This window comes from Athene noctua, chromosome 10, assembly GCF_965140245.1.
Source record: "Athene noctua chromosome 10, bAthNoc1.hap1.1, whole genome shotgun sequence".
In the NCBI taxonomy this organism is placed as follows: domain Eukaryota; kingdom Metazoa; phylum Chordata; class Aves; order Strigiformes; family Strigidae; genus Athene; species Athene noctua.
The window spans coordinates 482,084-507,332 of record NC_134046.1 but is presented as its reverse complement, the minus strand read 5'-3'; the positions used below and the strand labels follow the sequence as shown (position 1 = coordinate 507,332).

General features: G+C 47.2%; 1 protein-coding gene across 9 annotated transcripts in view; it reads right to left on the bottom strand.

Annotated features, from left to right (window-relative positions):
* The window catches only part of TMCC1 (transmembrane and coiled-coil domain family 1), a 112,133-nt gene that overhangs the window by 19,664 nt on the left and 67,220 nt on the right, over window positions 1-25,249 (bottom strand). The window contains exon 2 of one of the 9 annotated variants that reach the window (XM_074914095.1): window positions 8,785-8,816. The exons of 6 other annotated variants lie outside the window; for them this stretch is intronic. In XM_074914095.1, coding sequence (XP_074770196.1) covers window positions 8,785-8,816 — 32 coding nt within the window. Of the gene's footprint in view, window positions 1-4,218; window positions 4,323-6,726; window positions 6,740-8,784; window positions 8,817-25,249 lie in introns of those variants that run through there. 2 more of the 9 variants (XM_074914098.1, XM_074914101.1) reach the window with 2 other exon arrangements.

Here is a 25,249-nt window from a genome sequence, read left to right as displayed (position 1 = left end):
ACCCACATCCTGCATTCGTGGATGTGTCTGTAATCAAAACTTGGACCTGTAACCCCTTTTGTCTGTCTGCTACAACACTGTCGCACATTTGACAGTACCAGCTCTTTGGTTCACTGTTTTTCTCAAACTGGATGTTTGTATCATTGCAAATCCTGTGTAACAGCATAAGGGGGATTTCTGTTCATTCACATCTTGACTAAATACAGACAGGAGTTCTGAATAGTGCTGCACTGAACCACCCCTAGAAACAGAACTGTCCGCTCACATGTGGATTCACATAAGAATCCACTTCCCACCTTCCCTCAGCGAGTGCCCAGTGCGTGTACGTGCCCCTGCACTATGTAACATCCGCCTTGGCTTTACTGCCAAGAACACAAAAGAAAAAGAACAGGTCCAGCATGATTCCTCATGACGCATGGTACAGTTACCCTGCAAAATTTTACTGGCCGATTGAGTCTTCAGAACTACAGCAGCTTTGCATCTTAATAGGCCTCCATCTACTTACCCACAGAACTGCTGGTCGGCGTTGCCAGCAACTGGCAGCTCAAAGAGCTGTCCCTGCTCTGCTCCTAAATCCAAACCAAAACCAACACTGGCTAAGGAAAGCACACAAACAGATGGACAGCTCAAGGAAGTCTGGCTGTTTGTTTTTCATACTACAGCTCATTGGTTAGATTATAATTGGGGTTTCTAAAAGAGATAAACAGCCTTTGCCTGTGCGCAATTAACCCTCAAAGTGGCGGGAAGGTAGTCCAGGTTATGGAAAAAAAAACACCATGAGAAAACGAAAATGAAAAATGACCCTGAAAAAAAGACAAGAAAAAATTCCAGTACAATCCTTTTATCTGCCTAAGATAACAGCGAGAGCAGGGAACCAACGCTGGTAATACCAAGAGGAAATGGCTTTACACCTTGCTCACAGTAGTCAAACAATCCTGAGCGAGGATTGCTGCACCATGCGTGCGCTCAGGTACCCCTGCCAAGGCAGAGCCACGCGCGTGGCCCCCGGCAGTCCCACATGGCCCCCACGTTCTCCCTGCGGAGGGGAAGAGGTGGCAGACACCTCCCCAGGGACAGAAGGGCCTGGTGACAACAGGGCAACGTGTTACAATACACCTGAGAGCCCCGCGTGCGCTCTGGCGTTCCCTTTCTCTGGGGGTGCCAAGTGAGCAGCTCCCTGCCCGACGCCGCGCTGGCACAGCGGGGACACAGCACGAACCGCTCCCCGCAGGCCGACCCGCAGACAGGGAGATGCTTTTATTAAGTTCCTAAACCCAGTTCGCCATAAGGCTCCACAGACTCCACACCAGCAGGTCTGCAGGAACTCAACAGGAGGGACAAGTGACCTGGGGCTGCTCGAGCTGGCAGCGGGGCCAAGAGCAGCAAACAGCCAGGTACGGCCACAGGTCCTCGCACAGCCCCACGCCCGCAGCCCGGCGGATGGATGGTACAGCCGGCTGCAGGTGGCTCTGCCACGGCCTGGCCACCTAATTCAGTCCGAAATGGAGATGCGACTTCATGTGCTACTTCAAGTGTCAAGAAACAGAGCTGAGCTACAAAGCAACCACCTGTATTTTCTTCCTATCTCTCAGCAGCACAAATACCCAAAATAAACCAATATTTCAACTGCAGCAGCTGCTGGGGACAAGGGATGGTGGAAGATGCTGCTGCCACGTGACATCATACTTGCTGTATCAGAAAGAATTACGTGCAGCATCTGTCACAACCAACCCCACCCGCTTCCCGGGGGAGCTTTGGGAGAGTCAGTCCAGTTCCACCACTGGTCTGGGTGCTCCCCGCAGCGCAGCAGGGCTCGCGCTCTCTGCACGGCCCCCCTGCCTGAATCGACCTGCCCGGGGCACCGTGCCCCTCAGGAGGCAAATGCTGTCGCTTACCAAGGGGTTAAGAGGCAGCTGAAGCTACAAAGCTGACCCCCACCTCCCCCACCTGCGCTCAGGCACACGCACCCCTGACCCCGCTGCACGCTGTCCCCTCGGCGGGATGGAGACATGCAGGACCAGGCACCAGCTCTGCCCACTAGTATTTATTTACACCCTGGGGACAGAAGGGGACTGACACAACACAGCTCAACATCTCCCTGAAGATGGTATCTGTGGCCCCTTTAATTGTTTTAAAAAACCCAACTGCTGCCAAAGACCTCAGACTTCTTAAATTTTGAGAAAAGGTATTTTTGGATGTAAAAGAGTAAGGCTTGGTGGTCCAATTCTGTAATGGTTTTCCAAAGCTACAGATTAGTCAAGAAGAAAATCAGCAGTGCTGGTTGAATAAACAGGGCAGTAACATCAACGTTAAGGGTAAGGCAAGTCCAAGGGAATGAAACAACAATCTGAATGGAAAAATAGGAAAGAACTGAATTATACACAAAGGCTTGCAGGAACTCGATTTTTGAGGTGAAAAAGGATGACACAGCAAAAGATACAGCCAAAATAACATTCATGGCTGTTTATTTTAGCAGCTGCAGATTTTTAATCAAGGGAGGGGACTGCCAATCAGGCCAGAAATTACAATGATAAGGAAAGGAAAGGAGGTAAAGCTGAACAAAAATGAAGTGTAGGGACTGGGAGGAGAGGTTGGATTTGGAAACAAGCTTTTCTCAGAAAGTGACTATATAAAATGACAGAGTTGTTTGTTTGATTGTTTTAAACTCATTCTCTTTTCCCCAGCATGTCCATATCACATCCCAACACCTTAGAGACAAAATTACTGTTAGCACGTCTGCCCACAGAAACCTGGGAGGAGAAAACCCTGCGCAGTGGGTCAGAGGAAGGTGCGCTCAAGGGATGGCGAATGCCCAGAGGAGCAAGGCAAGGGGCACTTCTCTCGAAATCCATAGGGAGCACTGAGTAACTAAGTGCTGAAATCACTACGTATGCTTGTACAAACGATGCAGCCTCACCCAGGACTCCACCTAGAGACAAGTGTCACTGCAGCAGCACCTCCACAAGCCGAGGTGAAAAGCTGCTCCGGCGCGCGGGCGCAGCGCTGCCGCCCGGATCCAGGGAGCGCAGAACGCGGAGCCCTGCGCCCACTGCCTCCCTCTCCAGCTCAAGAGGTGATGCACTCGCCTGGCATTACACCTGCCAAGATGCAAAGCGTAGAGATCTACCAACCTGGAACACGGACTGTAAACAACCCCCTCCCTTCTTACCGCCCCCTCCAGCTCCATCTGCGCTGCCTCAGCTCGGCATTTCTAACCGAGCTGTTCCCAAGAGCCACCTGTGTGTCACTTTTATTAGGAAGACTGATGGATGAATGCAGTGAGAAAAGTGCACGTCCCAGTACAGGAGATCCAGATCCTCCTGAAGGACAATGAGTCCACTGAATAAATGTGATCAGACATAGATGCTTCAAACACAACAGTAACACTAGCCAGTTTTTCAACCATGTCTTTGGCAGATGGTAACAAACCCTAGTGACCATCCATCTACAGCAAAGGCAAATGGAAAAAAAAAGTCTGGATGCTGTATTTCTTTTTTCTCCTAACATTGGAGCCACAATGCACCGGAGAGTGAACTGCAACAACTCAAAGAGAGGCATCTTCTATTCTGCAGCAGAGATCAGTGTCAGAGACCTTACTGTCTCTCTCCAATTATCCAATATTCAATAAAGGGGGAGAACACATCTTACAACCTGCGAAAGGGCAGTGCCTGGCTAAATGAAACCAAAGAAAAGTACTTATTCATTTCTGAAGGTCACCGACTCCATGGAAGCAGTATGCTCTTACTCTTTTTTTACCTGGAAGAAAAATATGATTCTGCAGTTTGTTTACTACTTCCTGAAAATACATTTTGCACAGCTAAGTCAGCAAAACAAGAGGTCTCATTTAAAAGGTTATCAGTGCAAACGTCTCTCTCTGACACCGGGCTGCATTCACTAGCTCCGTCTTCATTGTATCATACAAAGCAAACCCCAAACCAACAAAAACAGAAACCCCAAAAGAGCAGCACCACGTTTGATCTTGTTTATAGATTGCAACACTCACTCAGACAGGAGCCTTTTTCATACTTCCCAGCTGCCGAAGTGAAGAGAAGCTATACAAAAAAACCAACCACAGAAATCCAACAGCAGCGCCTGGAGGAAAACGCAGCATTTCAAGGCTGATGCCATAGAACGAGGTCAAGTTCCACCCGAGATTTAAATAAAACAGGCAAATGAGACAACTAACGCTGCTCTAATGACGCTCCACCAGCTTCTCACCTTCACGGGCTCGCAGAAGTCTCTCTCACAGCACACGCAGGTACAGCAGCACCACATGAACATCACCGCGGGGCCATGCGCGGCGCTGGGCACTGCTGGGCACCCTCCCGCAGCGCCCGCCCGGCCGCGGGCCCCGGCCGCTCGCTGCGCACGCGGGGCCCCTCTGCCAGCCCAGCATGGCCACGCCGGCTCCTCCCGGCCTGCCCGGGCAGACCCGCGCCCGCGCTCCCACCTGGGCACCGATCCTGCAGCCCAGCCCCTGCTTCAGGCGCAGGCGAGGGCCAGGGCTGTGAGATTTAAAGCTACAGGGCTTCCCTGCTGCCTGCAGCACACCACGCTATTTTTAAAACTGCACCTTTGAGCCAGAAAAATTATACAGGATGACAGGCAGCCACAGTGGGAGCAGATCAATAGAATCGAGGCGCCACGGGCGCTCCCCAGCACGCTCACAACAATGGACTCGGCACCGAGATTCAAACCGAATTAAAACAGGTTCAGAGATGTGCAGTAGAACATAAATCCACCTATAAACTATACACTCTATTTATAACACCACTGAAACACTGCTTTTTAAAAATCACTAAATAAAATTCTCAGAAGATTAACATGCTCTCCCGGAAGGTTGAAACTGTAATTAGAAAGTACTTGTCACAGCAAGGACTCAAGTACAAAACAGAGCCAGCAACAGCATTTTAACCACAGCTGATGAAACCACCACCTCTTAACCACTACCCACCACCTCCCTGTCAAGGAAAGGTTGGCTTACTGTTATATTTAGAAGATGTAAAGCAAAGATTCATCACCCTGTTTGTGACAGCTCTGACCCACAGTACCTTACGCCACCAAGCCCTGCTCCTGCAGTCATTTGGAACAAGCTCCTCTCACTTCACGGCTGCTTCTCCCCTCGCGCTGTCTCCCTGCTATTTCCTGTTTGTACAACTGTTACCGCTTACTAGGATGGAGAGAGATGAGCACAAAGCCAAGCCTATATAAGCTAAGTTTGAGATCTTCAGAACCATTAATTCAGAGCATGCAAGGTGCTCCCAAGGCTAAAACACCAGGAACTGCCAAAACCGTCCCAATTAAAGTGGGCTTTTAATTCCTTGCGGCGTTAGCCACGCAGCGTGCTTGCAGCCAGCGTGGATACGGGGACATAACCCCCATGTTTTCTTTGTCTGTCCCTTGGAGCCCGACGACTCTTGGAGGCTCTGACAGACATTACAGTGGTTGGGTTTGGTAGGTTTGGGGTGGGGGTGGTGTTAAACCATTCTCTTAATTTGCAGTAACGCACAGGTACTGTGAAGAAATTCTGCACTGAAATGTTAATCCATAAAATATAAATTTCTGCAATATGACAGAGGAGAAAACTCTTGACTGACTCAAAACATGGGCAATATGGAAGAAAATATTATTAAGAGCAAAATTCAATTTTCATTAGGAAAGAAGAGATAAAAGAGGAATTAAAACCTGAAAATGTGTTCTGTAGGAACCAGGGTTAGAGAAAAAACAGCTAAAAACTCCATTGTCTTAAACTATACTGGTATGTCAGGTGGCATTTTTGGAAAGAGCAAGTATACTGTAAGGGGCATTTAGAACAGGAATTGAGAATGAAAACATTATATAAAAAAAGGACAATAAAGTCTGATTCATGCAGAGACAAGCCATGCTGGTGTGGAGATACCGAACGATACATCCACAAAAGCATTTTGTGACGTTAGAGGACACGCAGGACAAGGGGAGAAGGGGGAGGAAGAAGGAAGGCGGCAGCCCAAGCGGTACGTGGTGCAATTCTGCAGCGGGGCTGCACCCGGCCACCAACCCGTGAGCGCTTGGCACCAGCCCGGTGCAGGTGTGGGCTCCGTAGCCCAGAGCCGAGTGTCCAACAAGCACCGGCGCCGCTGTACCGGAACGGCTGCTCCTGACCCCGTCCTGTGAGGGGCTGCTCCAACACCTGTCCCATCGCCCCCCCAGCCACACCTGCCCCAGCGCCCCTGTGCAGCGTGTCTGCGGGCGAGGCGCGGCTCAGCGAGCGCTGCTGCAGGGGCCGGGGCAGCAACAGGCGCCAGGACACCAGTGAAACGAAAACAAGGGAAATTTGCCTATTGCCATACATTGAAAACTGCAACGCAGTGCCATGAAAATGATTGCAAAGACCAGAAATTAGAGGAAATCTAATTCAACTGACATTTATATTGCTAATTCTCTGCGGGTATTCTCAGGGTTAAATGGTAAGAGGGTCTCCAAGAACTGATCACCTCACGGGAATATTAGACATGGAGATTCTCCGATCACGAGAGCACGGCTCTATTCAGCCTGGCAAAGCCACTGTGAGGAAGGCTTTTACAGAGAAACGCTGGCGTAGTCACTGACCTACACCAGCTGAGGGTCCCACCCCACCTCTGCAAAATCTTTGAAATCAGCCAGACATCCTGGGCAAGCAGAAGAGTTTTACACCAATGCACTGCACTGCATTGCACAATGCTGCACGCCTGCCAGATAACTTCTGACTTTATCAGCTGTGCTCCAGACCAACTAGGAGCAAGAACCAGGCCAAAAGGCACCCACCCTGTCACAAGAGTCTAGTGAGAAATGTCCACTAGAAAAATGAAAACTGTCTGGGCTAAATACAGAAACTGAAACAATCTCTATACTTGTGCAAGTTCAGGGCACACTCTAAAATTGGAATTGTGATCTAACACAATGACAAGGCATTAAGAAAAAAAAGTCTCATAATTCACTTTTTCAAGGAACTGTTTTACATTTTTATGGCAGATTTCACTCTCGAAAACAGTATCTATACTGAGAAGCCTCTAGATTTCTATGACCTTTCATCTATTAGTGAGGGCACATCCCATCTAACAGAGAAGGGGAAGGGAGGTGAAATTCCTTGTACAGAATGTCATCAGCCTTATTCAGGAAGCAGTTTATGTTGGGTACAACCCAGCTTGATTCACAGCAATTCTACTATTCAGATAGAGCATTTTGCCACATAACGCAACAAATGAATCCATAAAAATATGCTCATTATTCTACTTAATATAATCATACAGCCTTCATGAGCTTTCCAGAGCAGTGAAATCAAAACCAACCTACCAGGCTGAATATCACCTCCATTAAGAGCAACCAGTTTCCCCCCTTGTCAGAGAGGAACGCACGCTCTTTGGTAAGTTCTGTTCCATCCCACAGCGCGGCAACAGCGCCCTGATGTTACCAGCTGTTAAAAGCAGACTTCTATTCCCAGGAAGAAATAGAAACATCGTAAAAAGAGCACCGACAGTGACTCTTCCATGCATACAAAATTCAAACGACTGTGGCAGGTGGCAGCCTGGCAGCGAGCCTGTGCAGGTCTCGGTGCCGCAGCGACGCCCGCGTGCGGCTGCCCTCGCCTCGGTTCTCCCGCTGCCCCGCTCGCAGGACCGCCGAAGCCGGCGAGGGGATGGAGCCTCAGTAACGCCGGGGGCCACAGACGCTCCCAGATGTCCAAGCCGAGAACAGGAAAAGCCTCGTAAAGGGAGCCAGCGCTGAGGGGGCAGGGAGGGGCCAGGCCCTTCGCCGCTCCGGCCGTCTCCCTGCACCTCCCCACGGCGTGGCAGCGAGGGACCTGCAGTGACGGGCAGCTTGCTTCTCTTCTATGGCATTTCCTTCCTGAAATTACTTAGTAAAACTGGAGAGAGGAGGGATGGGGGGGGGGGGGAGGGACGGACACGCAAATGAGCTTTCATACAGCTTAAAAACTTACGGAGATTAGATGCTCATATGACCCCTATAACAAGACGAGAACTCTTTCCAAGACCCGTTAAAACCAGAAACTTTTGGGAAAACATACAGCAGGAGCTAGGTCCATGTATTGGGGGAAAATCTGAATGCTGCCAAGTATTAAGTAATGAGAAATACGAATCAAGAGAGTGCGAAACTAGTGGAAAATTCAAGAACTGAGTTGTGATCTTTCCTTCCCTATGCCGTTCCCTAAAGTGGAGTTCCTTCGGCTGTGGAGAAAAGGTGACCTCTGTGCCCTCCCCCTCATCTAGAGCTTTTCATACCTGAACTGCCGTTTCTGAACACCTGAGGTGCACGTACCACTGATGGGAAGAGAAGCCAGTGTTAGCCAGCTCCTCACCGCAACAACGGAACAGTACGCTCTGCATCAGTGGAACTGGGAAATGAGGACACAAACGTAACAGTTACAGGAACACAAAACCCTGAAACTGCAACGGCAGAGGAGTCCGAACAGGCAAACCATAATTACCAAAAAAAAAACGGGCCAGCGCCATAGCAGGACATCCCTGATTTGTTTCCAAGTCCTCAAGAGACACAAGGAGCCAAGAGCTCAGGCCTGGGGCTGCGCACAGCGGGGGCTGCCCCTGCCCCCCAGACCCACCCCGGGGGCTCCCCCCGCAGGACTGACCCACCCCAGGGGAGCCCAGTGCGGCAGCACGTGTGCCCCTTCAAAGAGAAACAGCAGATCCACAGTTTGCTAGTTCATATGAAATAGGTGACTTTGTCCTGTCGAGCTTGGGATGTTGCTGTCTCTAAAGCTTTCTGGTTCAGATTTCTAAACTCCTTTACTCGCTCTGCAGCCACTGGAATACCGGGTACAACTGATGCACAGCAGGTAAGTGGGAAAAACAAGGAGGTGCTCAAACCCTGCGTGCTAGTGCTCAAACTCAACCCTTCCCAGAGCTTGCCCTGGCACAGCCTTCTCCTGCAGCAGGAACTGCACCGCTCCATTTAACACAAAGCTACATAAAATCAGAGAGGAACATTGGGAGAAATGCAGGCAGAGCCCCAAATTCAGCAAGTGCAAACCAGAAGCTTCAGTAATCTGTGGCAAAGTAAAATTTTTGTTGTCGTTGTTGTGTTTTGTTTTCTTTTTTAATCCAGTATTGAAAGTAGTCGTTAAGATCCTGGGTTTGGAATACCTGTTCAGACAGAGGCTTTATACTCGCACAGGTCCTGCTCCCAGAGGCTCGGAGAGGATGACTAAGAGGCCAAGCTAGTGCCTGCACACAGCACTTCAGTAACAGGAGAATAAGGCAGAGTATCAGCCCCTTTCACTCTCTCCTTCTGGGTACAGGAAAACTGAAAGGCTCAGGAAATCAAGATCTGCATTGAACCTTCTGAATGAGCTTCTCCAAGGGAAGGAGAAAGGGCAGGAGGGAGGGAGGAGAGTCGGAATGCCAAGCAAGTGGTATGAACCGAATTACAAGGCAGCAAAGCGTGAGCACTTGGTATCAGCACATCAAATTACATGTATTAGGTTAAACATCTAGAGATATCACATGACCAACATCATAAATGGGGGGGGGGGGGGGGGGGGGGATCTGACTCAGCCTTCCCTCATGCCCAAACTATTTCATCTCTTCCTCTGCATCAGATGCTGACAAGACCGATCACAAACATCAGAAGACTCACAGGTGATGGACTCTTTCAACGCTGTGTAGACACAAATGCAGGGCAAACACACTCAAGAAAAACTACACGTGTATCTGTCTGCTTCCATGTATGCAAAGGCTCTTGTAGCACTTCTGCCTCTTTACACATCTGGAGATTTTTTACACTTCTAAATGCAGTTACAAAGAGGGAAAACGTTAAGTGAATTGTGCCAGGGAAAAATGTCCCCCTCCCACTGTCCTTGAAGGGGGCACTTCAGCAGGAGTACAGCCCACATGTTATGAATGTTAGTCATAAAAAGCCAGCTGAGGAACCTGTTTCTGTCACTGTGTCACTCCCAATAGTTTAAAGACTAAAACTTCAGAGAATCTCTTCGAATATAAGCATCAATCAGCCATTTACACATGCACGATGCAGCTTCGGTCCTCCCCTCCAAGGGAAGTGGAATTACAGAGCTGGCAGGATCCAAGAGCAGAGGCACCTGCAGGTGGGCACTGCAGGAAGGCAAGGCAAGGCTGCGGCACCCAGAGCGTCCCACCACAGACCCCCCAATGCCAGCGGCCGGGCCGGTGCAGGGCAAGGGTGTGCGTAGGGATGGGCGGACAGATGGATGGATGCACAGGAACGAAGGAAGGGAAGTGTGTGCACACAAGCACATGTATGAGGAGAAGGAAGGAAGGAAGGGGAGAAGCAAAGGAAAAATGGCTTATTAATACCTTAAGGCAGAAGGACTGGCTTGGCAGCCAGCACATTTAAACAAGAATTACATCCAGCAGCTTATGCCTGGATGTGTATGTTAGGTTTCCATTTTCTTAACTCTTGATAGTCACAGGAGCAACAGGTTTTAAATCAATTTCTTCATCATGTACTTTTTGTGCCTGACTAAATCTGTGGTTGTATATTTTAGGTACTTTTTCATATCCAAACTAAACAGATTATGAGTATTTATCAGAACACCCGTGAACTATACAGTGCATGCTTTAGTTTTATCCACTTGCAATTGTAAAACAGTAAAATTATTGCAAACATTGTCATAGTTTTCAAATTAATCATCTATAATGTGTAGTGTGGTTTTTCTGCCAGTTCAACTAAAGATTTATGTGTCAGCAACTAAGCACAGAGCACACGGACTAAAAACAAAGCTCATAAAATCAGCTAATGTTGCCAGAGTTCAAGTGGGACTGCACACTCAACATCAGTCAACTCATTTTCAGGACTTCAGAAAGAAAACATTCTTCCTAAAGTCCAAAGAATTTGTAATTCTCCTGATCTGCTTGAAATGTAACAGGCTCAGCTTTCTTCTAACTGAACTAGGAAATCCCCCCATGACAAATCCAAAACGATTGCATTTTTACAGAAGGGTACAAACCACCTGCTTTACAGCGTACTTAAAGATCACTTTGGCTCCCGAGGACTCTGTTTAGACAGACAGCAGGGAGGAAGACGCTCAAGCAGTTCAACTCCTTAACCAAAACACAGACTGCCTAGAAATATGGATCTTCAGGAACCACCTTGCACCTCTTACTAACACTGCAAACCTTATTCCTGATACGGCACCTGAATCCATCAACAAAAAATGTCATCCTCCCTCCCTTCCCATTAGCTCGTTCCTGAAGAAAGGTTCATTTCTGTGGCTTTTTCTAAGTCAAGGTAAATGGGATCCTTAACGCTGGGAGCTGCAATAGACACACGACTCATCTCTTTAGAACGCTTCACCTCAGTTTGGGAAGTGCTGCATGACACAGTGACAAACAGCAAGGCTTTCCTCTCCTGCCTCGCAGCCTCTGCGATGGCTGTCATCAGCTGGGGTGGCATCACTGCCCACTCGCAGGTCCCAGTTTTCTGAGTACAGTTTCCCTTGCACCTGGGGTAAAGGGATCTCCGCCACACTGAAAAAATACGGAAGAGGAAAGAAAAATAGGAAAGAGAAAGGGACCTCACTTGTGCTCAATACTACTTCTGGACCCACAAACAGGTATTTTCTCTCAGGAAAAGAAACCTCTCTCCTAAACTTTTTTAAAAGCTGCTGCTACTGCCTTCAGGGGAAGGAAGATCCCCCTTAAAAAACCACTGACTTCAAAATCTTATTTGTCAGACAATAAAAGATGTCTTTAACATAAAATGGCACAATGATAGTTTGCAGTGAAGGTTTAAAATGGGCCACACTCCCTACTATTTCTCTTCACAGGTGGTAAAGCACTAAGCCTTCAGGTAAAGATCTCAGCAAGGCAACTGCTGACAATACATGCTGAAAATACGATCTGATAAGCCATTTCAGCTCAGGTTTTGTGCCTGTTTTGCAGCTGCTGACAACCTTATAAGCACTTCGAGCAGAACAAGGATCTCTCTTGGTAGGAGGTATTGATGAATTCCACTGTCTCAGTGCAGATGGAGAACCATGAAATCAGACTTTGGCAAGTAGTCGGAGGAACTAATGGAGTTTCAAAATAATTTTATTTAAATATGTAGTTGAATCTTTGCGTCTGTTTCTGCAATATGTGGTATTAAATATTTAAGAGCTCTCAAAGAACTGGATGTTCACTTCTTAGTTTTGTCCAGATACAAATTAATTGGTTATAGTGAACTCTGAATTTGTAACTTACTAAATTTCCACAGAACTCCTGTAAAGAACAACATTTACCAATGAGATTTATATCATCTAAACTTACCAATCCATACTAACAGGATGTCAGAGTATCTGCACAGATAATTAATTTACAATATTTTGCTTAAGTAAACAAGTGGAGAACTTGGATGACTTGCTATCATAAAGTCTTAAAATGAATACAGATTACTGCAAACTCAAAGCCACAAGATTTGCCTTTATCGACTGGAACTTTATATAGCCAGTGAAGAGTTAATAATCAAACACTACTCCTGGATCAATAATCTCAGTGATAAGGGGCATCTTGCATAAGACTTTCTGGTCATTATGTGGTGATGAGTAAGTTTCTGCACAGCTGCAAGACGTACTCACAGATATCTGAGCTTGATCCACCCTAACCCCCAGGCCTGGAAAGGGCCCCCCTGTCCCCTGCTCACCACCCAGGGACGGGGGCTAAAGCCACCTTAACGTTCTTGCTGGCATCTACAAATTACAAAACCGTGTGTGATGGTGAAAGCGGCAATAACCTAACGGTATAAGGTACCATTTGGATCAGAAGCACTTTAAGCTAATGCATTATTTAACATCTACCTTCTAATTTAAGCTCCTAGATTTCAAAGTCATGGCACAGGACTGGAGTTCCCCTCCTCTGTACATACCCACTGAATAAAGTCAGTTTTGGCTATATTTGTCTTTTTTAGATTTCACTCTGCACAGGACTTGCTTTCCTTGTTCCCGTTGGTAGTTTCTTGCCTCAGTTTTAACCCCCATAAGAAAAACAGCCCTTCCTTTCCCCACACACATTTCTGGAAGTGTACAAAATGTTTCTACTGGCACTTAATGAGAGAGCAAAAGGTTAGTCCATAAACATTGCATCCTGCAGCCTGATGCGCAGCGCGGCCGTACTGATGGTGCTTTTCATAACCCATTTATCTCTCCATACCAAGACGCTGAACCTCGAGGGAGAGCCCACGGCCGGCTGCGATGGGGCAGCTCAGCACTGAGCCGCTACCGAGTGACAACCCACAGCCAGAGCTGTTACTGGCCAGTACACGGCTCCGTGAACTAGGGCAGAGAGTAAACTTGTGTACCAACAGGCAGCTCATCCTTCAGGAGGCCACCAACACCAAGGACATTTCCCAAGGGCATTCACCTGATACTGCTGCACCAAATCAACTTTCCCACAGGAACGATGAGAGAAACCTGGCTACTGCCTGCCAAATTGCTACGAGACCAGCTCTGCATGCATGGTTAAGATGATGTCTACTTAGAAAAGGACTTCTCAATGTTTATAACCTAGTGTGGAGAGACTTTTAAGGGTTTTTGCTGAGCTTGTCTATTCCAGCTATTCATGCAGTGATCCAAACCCAGAGTTCAGGCCAATCTGTCCGTGCTCTGCACACAGAGCTATGGAGGAGGCCTTCGACACCCTTTCGGAGAGGGAAGAAGCTCACCCGATCTCAGCCTTTGTTCCTTTTGATTTTCCCAGGTACTGGAAAAACTGACAAATCCAGGATGACTGACTGCACCTCAGCGCAGAACCAGCAGCTGGGGGGTTCACTGACTGCTGTGGCTTCACAGCCATCCGGGACACACCACACTTCCAGCCAGGGGAAAGCAAGGGGAAAAGAGAATCAAACTTCAGCAGAGCTGGGACTCACAGCACGAAGGGGCCGCTCCTGGGCCTGTGTGCTTCCTCCACCAGCTGCTGGGGGACAACAGCAAGGGACAGGCCTTCAGAGAGAAGGCAGCTCTGGAAGACAGGGGCTCCGTTCCCCTCAAACAAGGGTGTGGGATCAGAATGGAGATGCCTTCAGTGTCCCAACACTACATGCTTCTCAGCTATTACTTTTTCCTGCTGTGACCTTATGGCTGATAGCAGGTAACAACAATACTCTTGAGGCAGCTAGAGCTGCTGGCGTGGTGTCCACTGCCTGTCTGTGACGTACGACCCCGATGGCAGGAGGCAGACCCTCGCAGCACCGCTCCCCGCAGCAGTGGTGCACACGCCGGAGATGCTCCGGCCGAGCCTGGGGCACTGCGCAGCTGGCGGCTCCCGGCCCTGGGCCACCGCCACTGGAGAAGCTCCTGGAGGCCAGCCTGGCCCCGGGCTCACCAGCACACACAACCCTTCCGCTGCCACACCCACAACTAGAAAAATCCTGAAACAGCGAACGTTGGGACGTTGCACCACTAAGGTACAAGTCTTCCTACTGGGAAATAAAACCCATAGAAATCCGTATCCCTTTAGGATATTGCTTAGAATTTGACTTTAAACCTGTGGGTGTGTATCGGCACAATTATTTTTGCTCTGGTATAATCAATGACCAACCATCACAGGCCACCATCCCAGGGAGATGATGCGCCCCGCTGAGCACGGCAGGCCCTGTCTGCCCCCGGCACTGCTGCAGGCGCTGAGCCACGCGGGTAAACACGGCCCCACGACAAAACTGGTGATGTTCCTGCTCTCCTCTAACGTCTACATTTGATCATCAGCTGCCATCAGCTCCGAGCTCTGGGGCACTGTCCCTTGATGGAGGTGAACGAGGGGATGTGGGAAGATGCGCCGAGCTCCCGAGACCTGACACGGTGGGTCTGTTCAGGACAGATCAGGGAGGCAGCTGCTGGCACCCACTGTCATTTTCTGGCGTAATGCTCTATCCCAGCTCTGACCAGCGCTGCAGAGTTTAAAACTCTGAACCACTCCTCTGCTTATTCAAGTCCACAGAACTCTTATATCCTTGCCACAAGCCACAGAAATTTCCTCATAACAGATTTATTTCTGTTTTCCACTTATCTTCCTTTGTTAGGTACAAATTTATTTCTATTTACCGCTTCTCATCTTCCTCTGTATTTTTGTTAGGTACAATGGTCCAACACCTGCAGCTGTGTGAGCCATCTCCTGTCTCGCCGGCCGCACCAAGAGTGACACTTGCCCAGCAGTAACCATCAGGCTGTGCCTGCAAGCAGGAGGTGTGTCTCCAGGACTACTCCTTCTCTCACCAGGAGGTGACAGCAGACCAGGCCTGAAGCACCTGGCTGCTGACAGGAAACAGCTCGGGTTTGAGGGCACCTTACGCTGCTATTCCCGGCCTCCAAGAAACCACTAGAGGCTGCCACTAGCGTCCCACAGGCACCACGGGGCGCAGGGCAGGGCAGAGTGTCTCTGCAGTGTCATTCACCCTGGGCACACCTACTTGCACAGCTCTGCTTTTCACCAAATGTAAAATCTGAGCATTCACAGTCCAGTTCCAATTTTTGACACAGCCTAAGATGTAATATACCTGATCAGTAAATGGGTGATGGTCTTTAAACAGGTTTAGGGTTTTTTTTTTTAATAAACAATGAATTGGTTAACCTGTTAGAAGTCTGCATATAAAAACCTTTCTTCCTTCTTCCTGATGTGGTAAAATACAAAATAAAGACTTTTAGCATACTATGCAACATTGCTCTGGCTCAGCAGAAACCACAACCAAGGCAAAATGCCCAGTCTGCATAAAGGATTAAGTTTACCAATAAAGCTGCAACCTAAAAACTGCACAGTGATGAAATGGAAAATTTCCAAGTAGGCTTGGTGTTTCATTTCTCAACACCATTGGCATGGACATCATCACACTGTCCGATACAAGTCTAACTGATAGAGAATACACCCACCCCACCAAAACACATTTCTTTTAGTCTTAACACTCTGCCTTCCTCAGTAACAACCTGGAAGGGCAAACAGCTGCGGCTGAAATCACTTTCATTTCCTTTAAACAAAATTTCACTTGTCACCTTTCAGTTTTACTGCATATCTATGTATCAAATTGATTATTTTTGGTTATCGCTGTCAAAGATTTTTGAACTACCAAACTTCACCCACTCACACTTTCTTCTTATTAAAATATTGGAAAAGAACAAAGAAAACCCCCACATCCCAACAAAAAGCATCTTCTCATTTTTCAGCAACTGTCTTGGTGGTTTAGTTTTTAGCACTGAGTGACCGAACTTCCCTAAAGTGTCAGGAGCGAGCCCATACTGACACGTGAGCTTCTGTGTATTAGTCACAGGATTTGAAAACATAAATTGTCTTGGCCACTGCAATTGCGAGGCAGGATGCATCTGCCGGAACATAATGGCTGTAGATCAAGATTTAAGGTTTTGTTCCTACCTTGCAAAAAGCAAGTGCAGTAAGTACATGCCATGATGGGTTCCTACAGCGTAGCTGACATAGGCTAATTCATTAACTCATTAATAAACTGGTCTTCCATTCATTCACATGGCTTGGATACACTGAATTTGACAGCTTTCCTCTCAGCTCAAAAATGAAAGATAAACTCAGGAGATGCTTCTTGATTTCTAAAGGAGCTTCATGTCCACAGTCATTTACTTCCTCCAAAAAGCAGTATGTTTTCCTTTTCTTTCTTTTTGTTTGCTTCTGAATGCTCTTCTGCCATGAAAGCAGGCAAAAGTCACAATATGACTGAAAATTGGAAACTATGTTTGGAACTTGCAGAACTTCCCCAAAAATCCTAAAACCAGAAAAGCCAGTGAAACTCACGGACAGCAACATACAAAATTCATCAAGTCCATCTACCAGATTTGCATAATATGATTTATGAAGTAAACTCTTAAATTACATCGTTAGAACTAATAATGTGACAGGACTGTGTTGTGGAGGAAAGCAGATTCCCCACAAGCCGTATGTGAGATGTGAATACATTCCAGAGAAGGCTCCTTTATTCCAGAATACAAAACCAAGACACAAACACAAACTATGAAGAGGGCCACCGACCACGTGGTCAAATTCAGACAAAAGAAAAGGCTGCTGCTCTTGCAGGTTTCAGAGCGAGCACTGAACACCGAACAAGAATTCCATTTCTGTGCGCACTCTGGGTTCGTGATGTGCAAGAGGCTGCCGAAGGCAGTGGCTGGCACACAACAATCCCTATTTATTCCTTTCTTTAAAGAACAAAATAATAATTTGAGCAACTTCATTGACTGATCAATCCAAAAGTCACAAGCTCTGATAATCTTTGCTCATGGTGATCCTATCCAGAAGCTCATGAAACCACCAGGCCCCTGTATGTGGCCGGAGCGCCCACAAGGATCAAACGCCCTCGAGATGTGCGTGAGCTCAACTCACAGACAGAAAGCAGGAGAGATTCTGTCCTTCCCACAGTCTATAGAGGCAGGTGGCTATCACAGAAACTCGCATTTGTGTTTGAGTATTTTCAGGTTATATTTGTCTTCTCCATCAATCTCCTCCAATTAGCATCCCCTTTTTTCCAAATGGATACTGGGCTATAGCGCATGTGACCTTAAATCCAAACGGATGTTATTGATGGTGCAGACACGGCTGAATTGATACTGTCTCTGGAATCGAGTTCTTCATAAAGCAGGAAGCATTTGCTTTTGCATTTCTCTTTAATTTATTTGATTAAAAATCTTTTAATACTACCGACTGCTCAGGAAGATACCACTGTCTTTAACCTTTTCTCACTGGTTTGTCTCCCATATTACACCCATTGCCAGTACTGGCTTTTGGTGTTGCTTTATGCACTCCGACACCTTATGAATGTGTTGTTTCTACGTCTGCTGTTTTAGACAATGTTCTTCTTCTAGAAGCTCTCTATCTAGTGCTAGTCTCGAGAGCATCTCTACCTTCACCCTTACAGTCAAAAACCGTGAGAAATATCCCTTGAACCCACTGTACCACATCTTCAGAACCCACTGTACCATGTCCTCATCGAGAAGCTTCACCCTCGGCTCAGTCTTGCTCCTTCTGAAAGCCTGATCTGCCCACGGCTTCCCCTCTGCACTTCTGCAGATTTTCAAAACCCCAGTTCCTCATAGGAGAGCCCTGCCCAGCCCGAAGCCCAGCCCGCCTCTGGGAAGCGGAGCCGCCAGGAACACCCCAAGTGCTTCTGCTGCCTTGCCCTGACCCCCATCCCCACTGGCCCAAGCCCTTCTCGGATGGGCATCTCCTGCTTCCCAACGCTCCAGCCACACGTTCCAGACACTCCACTTTGGATTCATTTCAGTTCTTTTCTCCCAAATGTCAACCCTGCAATGTGAAGGTTGCTTCTTAGGGCTTTTCTGTCTCTGGATCCTCCTCTTCGCCTGCTGCCCTCTCATTGTTTTAAGACTTGCGATGTTTGTTTGTTTAAGATTTCATTTGGGTTATGATCACCTCTTCAGCTGTTCCACAGTACAGGAAAATCTGACTAGCAATTAAATTGTTCAGGATATGACCCTAGTTCTGTAAAAAAATGAACTGCTGTTTGTCCTGGCTATTTTAGCAGCTATCTTCTCTGGGTTAATGATAACAATGAAGCTTCCAATTCATAATATCCTGCTAATTTAATAGTTTGGTTAATGTGAGGAAGTTGGAGCATCCTGAATAGCAATGACAAATTATCCTGAACAGTAAGTCACTGTCCTGGGTCAATACTTCTTAGTGGCCTTGGTGAAAGTAGAATGTCAAAGCAGTATTAAAAAAAAAGAAAAAATAAAACCACAATAAAATAAACAACGCAGAAAAACCCAAACACCCACTATTCTGTTTTACAAAAAAAGAAACCCCCACAATTCAAAATTGTTTTCAAGAACAAATACGTAATTCTTCCTTGCAGATAAACTAAAAAAAAGTTTTTAAAATATGTAGCACTGTGCTATTTTTTCCATTGACAGCTTATAAAAGAACACACATAACATGTCCCTTCCACTACAAAAAAAAAAAATCTTCCCTTTAACCCACATTTCCTTAAACTGTGGGAATATGAACAGCAGAAAATCTGATCTTTCCTGGCTTTGTTGGAGTTGTATTGAAGACCCAGATACTTGCAGCTAAACTGACGACACAAGAAAGCTGAATTTTTAAAACCCAAAGTATTAGTCATTGAAATTGAATATGTACCACACAAAAAAAAGCTGAAAACAGATTGACTAAAAATATTTTTTCCTTTCACATAGATCAGTCGCCACTTATCTTTGTACTAGTTCTCCAGGCACCTTAGCCCAGCTTTGATAATGTCTCATACAAAAACATAAAACCCCTTCCTTGTAAGCTGCAAAGGAGCAAAAGCCACACTAGCCAAGATTTCTTTTCTACTCTCAGCTCACCTTTAAATTCTGTCAGCGGCTCTACATGCTGCTCTGGCTGCTCAGCAGAGCTCCACAAAAGAAAAAAGCTCCCCAAATAAAAAGAAAATAGTTTGAATGCCTTTAGTATTTTCACTTTCCTTTGTCCCAACAATGCGGCTCTGTCCTCCGGGAAGCGGCGTACGGGCCCGAACACAGCGGCCATTCTCCCGCCGCTGCGCGGGGCCGGGCTGGCACCCCGAGCCCGGGGGGGTCCGCAGCGGGGCAGGACCTGCCCCAGCGCCGGAGGGCGAGCGCCAGGCAGCGGGCTCAGCGGGCACAGCACCGCGGCCTGAGCGGGCAGGGAAGGGCAGCGCCAGTGCTGCCAGCAACCCCGCGACTGAGGGAATTCCCTCTAGGCCGAGGGGACTGCTGGGGTTCACCACTGCTCTCTTAATGAAGCACCCGATTTTAAAGGCAACCAAAGTATTTCCAGTGACGCTGGGATACGCAGGCAGACTTTCAAAAATCGCATTTCCCTCTTGAAGAACAGGGAGTTTCCTAGAACCACCTTACTGTCCTGATAAAACACAATCATGAAATGCTAAAGAGATTGTAAACGTTATTCAAAGTTGATCTCAGCCACGCTTCCTCTGCTGTTCACATTCCTTGCTGCTCACTAAATCTGTACATGGCACCTTCTGACAAATTCTCCACATTCTGTGCTGTTTGGGACAAATTCCAGAATTCTTCAGGACTACCATGAGGGAGCCTGACCTTGGGGCTCCCTGGAAGAAATCACTCACACCATAACCAGAGAATCTCGAACCATAAACCCAAAAGACACAGACTTCTGGTACTAGAAACCTTTTCTAATCACTAAACATTCAAACCACAGATTCTCTGAATACACGGGGAATCTCCCAACCCAAAATCTTCACCCCCACAGCAAGAACAGATCACACTCTTAAAAGACAAACAGCACTTCAGCAGGGCAAGCAGTTTTCCCTATTTTAATATTGAGCCCAAGCTGGACAACAAACACTGCTTACTACAGAGCAACAGCAGAGAATAAAAATCTAACCCAGTCTCCCGAGATGACAGACAGAAGAGACTTGATTTCACCCCTTCGGCGTCGCAATAGGCAGCAGCTCACAGACTGATTTTTAAAAAGCAGACTCCAGCAGCAGCAGCTCACAAAAGTGCTGAGCCTGGGCATTCAGCGGTGCCCCAGGGCCCTGCCTAGCAAACCCGCCGCACTCACAGCCCTGCTGCCGCTCCGCTGACATCCGAGAAAGGAGAAAGGCCCGGGACATACGCTCTGGGAGGCAGGCGGCGAGCCCTCCATGGCGGGTGCGCTGAGCCCGGCGCCCTGCGCCCGCCCAGCATGCTGCGGTGCGGGCACCAGCCCCGGCCCCGCCAGGCTGAACTCTGCCTTCACAAAGCAGGACCTTGTAATACGAAGCAGTAGGACCCTGGGTGTCTTGGCAGAAGCCCCGAGCGCGTGTTTGAGAAAGCAACTGCAGCTCTGCACAAGCCGGGCGTGAATGCACTGCAGAAGAGGTACCGCGTCTGCTAAAAATACTTCACCACTGACCCCGTCAGGAACGCATCTGAAGTGAGAGTCTTGTTTTCTGGAGAATAACAAAACCAAAAAGCGAAATACATCTGTCGGCAATAGTCTCGGAAGTTTATTTTAAAAAACAAACAGAAACCCAGCGTATTCCCAAAGAGAAAAACCCCTCACTTTTTCTTCCAACAGGGAGACTGCTGGGTTGAATCACACACTTCCACCCCTTCCAGGGCTCCAGGCAAGGTGCAACCTCAAAATCTCTCCCTCTGTAGCCTGCCACAGGGGGTTGCCCAGACTTCTATCACAAGTTAAGAAGCTTTAGGGTGCCCTGTTACAGTTAGGAAGCTCAGAGAAAAGCAGGAGCCATTGAACTGGAAATGAGGCTAAAAGACGCACTGCATCTGGTGGGACAGACAGCGGGTGTCCTGGGCAGCGGGCAGGGAGCGGGCAGGGAGCGGGCAGGGAGCGGGCAGGGAGCGGGCAGGGAGCGGGCAGGGAGCGGGCAGGGAGCGGGCAGGGAGCCTTCCCCTGCCCCCTCCGCCGAGCACAAACCCGCCAGGCGCCATGGGCAGAACAGATCAGGAGCAAGACCCGGGCTGTGAATGAGCCCTCTGGGGAAAACACATCAAGGTGAAGCTTTTATTTTACGGGTTGTGCACAGCAAGCACAGCTCGTACACTCTGGGAAGCTGTTGGATGGCGAGACAGTTTATTCTTCCGGGGAAGGAGAAGCAAGAGAAGTTCCTTCAGAGCTTACTTCTCCGCAGACAGACAACTGTGCTTGCCATCTATTCCTAACAGATCCATCCTTAAAAAGAAAGTTATTTTTAAGAGAATTTATTCATCTGTCATGTTTTCACATGGATTATGTTCTGTTAATTGCTAATCAGCCTGGTTGTCTGTACCACATTCGTTCAAGGAAAGCAGAGGTGGATACTAAGTCTAAGAGACACCACACTGTGTATTTCCCTCACAGTTTTTCAGGTCACAAACATGGATATCCGCATTAGTATATTCTCTGGATCTGTAGTTACTATCTACTCAGTAGTAGTCTGACAAGTTTATGACGATCCTGTTTCAGGGGAAGTCTGCTCTGTTACCAGCTGGCCCAAGGGCGGCCACCAGCGTTCGGGCCTCAACACCAACCTGCCAACTCCTCCCACCGCCTGATCTCTGCTTCTGCTCGCAGCCCCGCTCAGTAGCAACAGGAGCAAAGGCCTTGTTTAAAGACAGGAAAATGAAAAAAGTGCAAGAGCTGCAGGAATATTTAGAAAAACTGGTAACAACAAAAGATGAGCTTAAAAACAAGTGCTCCTCTGTCTGCTCCCCTCAACATCAAAACACAAGCTTCGTTTTCTGACTTAACTGCTACCTCACTCGGGTTTACAGTTTTGGGAAATAAATGCATGTGAGGTTTCGCCAGCGAGCGCTCCTTTTGTTCTCCTAGCAGCCCCTGCCAACTCATCAGTTTTCAAAGGGAACCGTGTCCCACCCTCCTGCTCAGCACAGGTAGTTTTAGGGCTGGCATGCTCTAAATCCACACCACCAGCAGGAACCTTTGCAGAAGCTGCTGTAGGACTGTTGACAATCCTACAGTGCACCAGAATTATCACGTTACTCCTTTCCCTCACACTGGTTTCCGCTATTGTACTGCTGAATATTTGGAAAGTGAGTCCTTTCTTGTGCCCGCCTTTTCTTTTTTTTTTTATTTTTAAATTAAAATTTTAAAATTCCAGATGCCTCAATCTGGGTTAATTTAAAGCATGTTCTAAAAAAATTTGCAACAATTAATCAAGGAAGCTTTGGTCTAACTCAGGCTGGTGTGTTTCCAGGGTTTACTGTAGTAACGCATTGATCCCAATACACATTAACTCATCCTTACTCTCAATTTCCCGGGCAGGCTCTGCCTGGTATCTAGCACTGACGGCTCGGATGGATGGTAAAGTCCCACCGGGTCACAGCGAGCCCCCCAGACACAGACACCTCTCCACATACGCTACTACAGCAGAGTATTCTTCATTAACCCAGCTCATTTGGACGAATGTTCGGCAGTTGGAAGAGGACACCAGAAGCACTCTCTGTCCCCCAGCTGTGCACCCCAGCACCCCCTCACGGAAGGGAGCCCTGTATGAGGCGGCCATGCACCAGCTCTAACTGCTGAACGACTCTCCCCATGCAAAAACCTGCCCTCAAAGTAGGCACTAAAACTTCTCTGGAAGTACCTGGTTGTTTTCTGCCTCCTGACTGGAGTTTTTCCACATGTTTTTAATGAAAACTGTCACTGAGTAGCTGAAGACACCTTTGTTGTAAGACAACAAAGAGTATGCACAGAAGATCACACACAAACCTCACCCAGAAGACAGTCAAAAGTAGTGCGTGAAAATGCCCTCTCAGAAGCAACTCTGATGAATAATTGCAGAAGAGTGTCTCATGTTGTTAAAAATAGAACTAATTTTTGCATTGGCAGATGGAGTTTCAGTCATAATATCCACTGAGCCACTTCAATAATTAAGTGTTGCTTCTCCATGGCATAACAAAGTATCTAATGCAATTTACTGCCCTGTCTATAAAATGTGATACAAATGCTGTTTGCTAATTTTTCAGCAATGAAATTAATAGAAATAAGGTGTATAGTACAGCAAGCCTCTAGCTGAACTACTACCATGGGTGCCAAGACAGCTCCATTCTCCACACACAAGCTATTTAATCTCCCAGGTAATTACCTCCTGGAGCAGAGCAGTCATTTAATCTAGAAATCAGGTTTACTCAGAAGGAAGTAGAAGAAACTCTAGACTGGTAATCCTCAGTAACCTGAAACATGTGGCTAGACAGAGTAACAGAGAGCAGTCAACGCACAGTAAGATTTTTTTTTTAAAGTGTAGATAAGGTTTTAAAAGAGGTACATGTAAAATGCAGTCTTCATGGTAGCACAAACCCCGAATACTGCACAAACTAGTTGTGTATCGCAGAATCAAATTGAGTTTTTATTTTTAGATCTTCACATTTCATTTCTATTTAGAGAGACTTCAGAAAACTGCCTCCTCTCACATACTAACTAGAACACACTACATGAAGTCCTGAATGGTTATTTACTTTTATTGCAGGCCTCCTGAAGGAACAGCTATGTACAGCTATGTTCTTTTTCATTTGAAGTATTTGCTCCTATTCCCCTGCTATCTCAGTAACCATTTTCAGTCTATACGGGCACAAAGGGCTCTACATCTTCCTTACAACCCACGTTATCATCAAAATTCTCTTCCTCAAAGTCTCAGTCTAACGGGATTTCCTAGGCTACAGCATTAAACCAACTGCAATTTTCAAAGAAAGTTTATGTCCTGAAAGAAGAGCAAATATCTTAAAAGATCTGTCTGTGCTGAAGCTGTTCACTGTGGAGTTATGGAGGATGAACAGGTGGCACTGTAAACATTAAAAAAAAAAAACAAACCCCAAAACCAAACAAAAAAAACCCCCAAACAAACAAAAAAAAAACCAAAACAAAAAAGACAAAACAAACCAGCATTTTTTTTACTGCAAGAGCATTCACACACTGCAGTAGGTTGCCCACACTCCATCCCTGGAGCCAGCCAAAGCCCAGGCCATGATCCTGGGCAACGTGCTTCAGCTGCCCTGGCCCTGGGCACGGGGCTGGACCAGACAATCTCCAGAACTCCCAACTTCAGTGATTCTGTGAGCTTCCAACTTTTGGGATGCATTTTAAAATCTTCAGTACACATAATTTTGGATCTACTGCCAAATTAATTCAGCCACCGGATCATCATTTACAATAATGAATTATACCGACCTCACAAAATTAATGTCTACAGAGCGTGATTAACTACGACAGAAAGAGTCTTATGAAACCAAAGCAGCTCTCCTTAAGTGGACATCAGACCAGCAGACAGGACGAACCAGCTCCTCGTGGAGTATGTTTATGACACTGGCTGCATGCCAATATTCCAGTGGTCAAGATCAGAGGTTATCTCCTCTGTGCTGCTACCGTCCTCTGGAGGAGACAGTCAATGGCTACTCGGGTGGTAAATGCCAGCGTAATAGCTACGCGCTGCCCTTACATCATTCCAGCTCGGAGAATCTGCTACTCCAGCCATACATGGGAAAGGGCGGCGTGGGGCACTGCTCTGGGAAACGTCCAGTCACCAGAGGCCCAAGGAGGTCACGTTCACAGGGTTGGGTCCTTGCACCCACTGGCAAGATTGAACCATCCAAACCTATAAAGTCTTTAGCATACATAGTATACATACATGCCCTTCAATAAATCTTAAATAGTTTAAACACTTTTTTTTCTCTAAACTTTGAAGTTAAATAATGGCAAATATCCCTTCACCTTCCTAAAACTATTAATTATATACAGTCTTAAAAAAAAAGAAAATAGATGAACAAAAC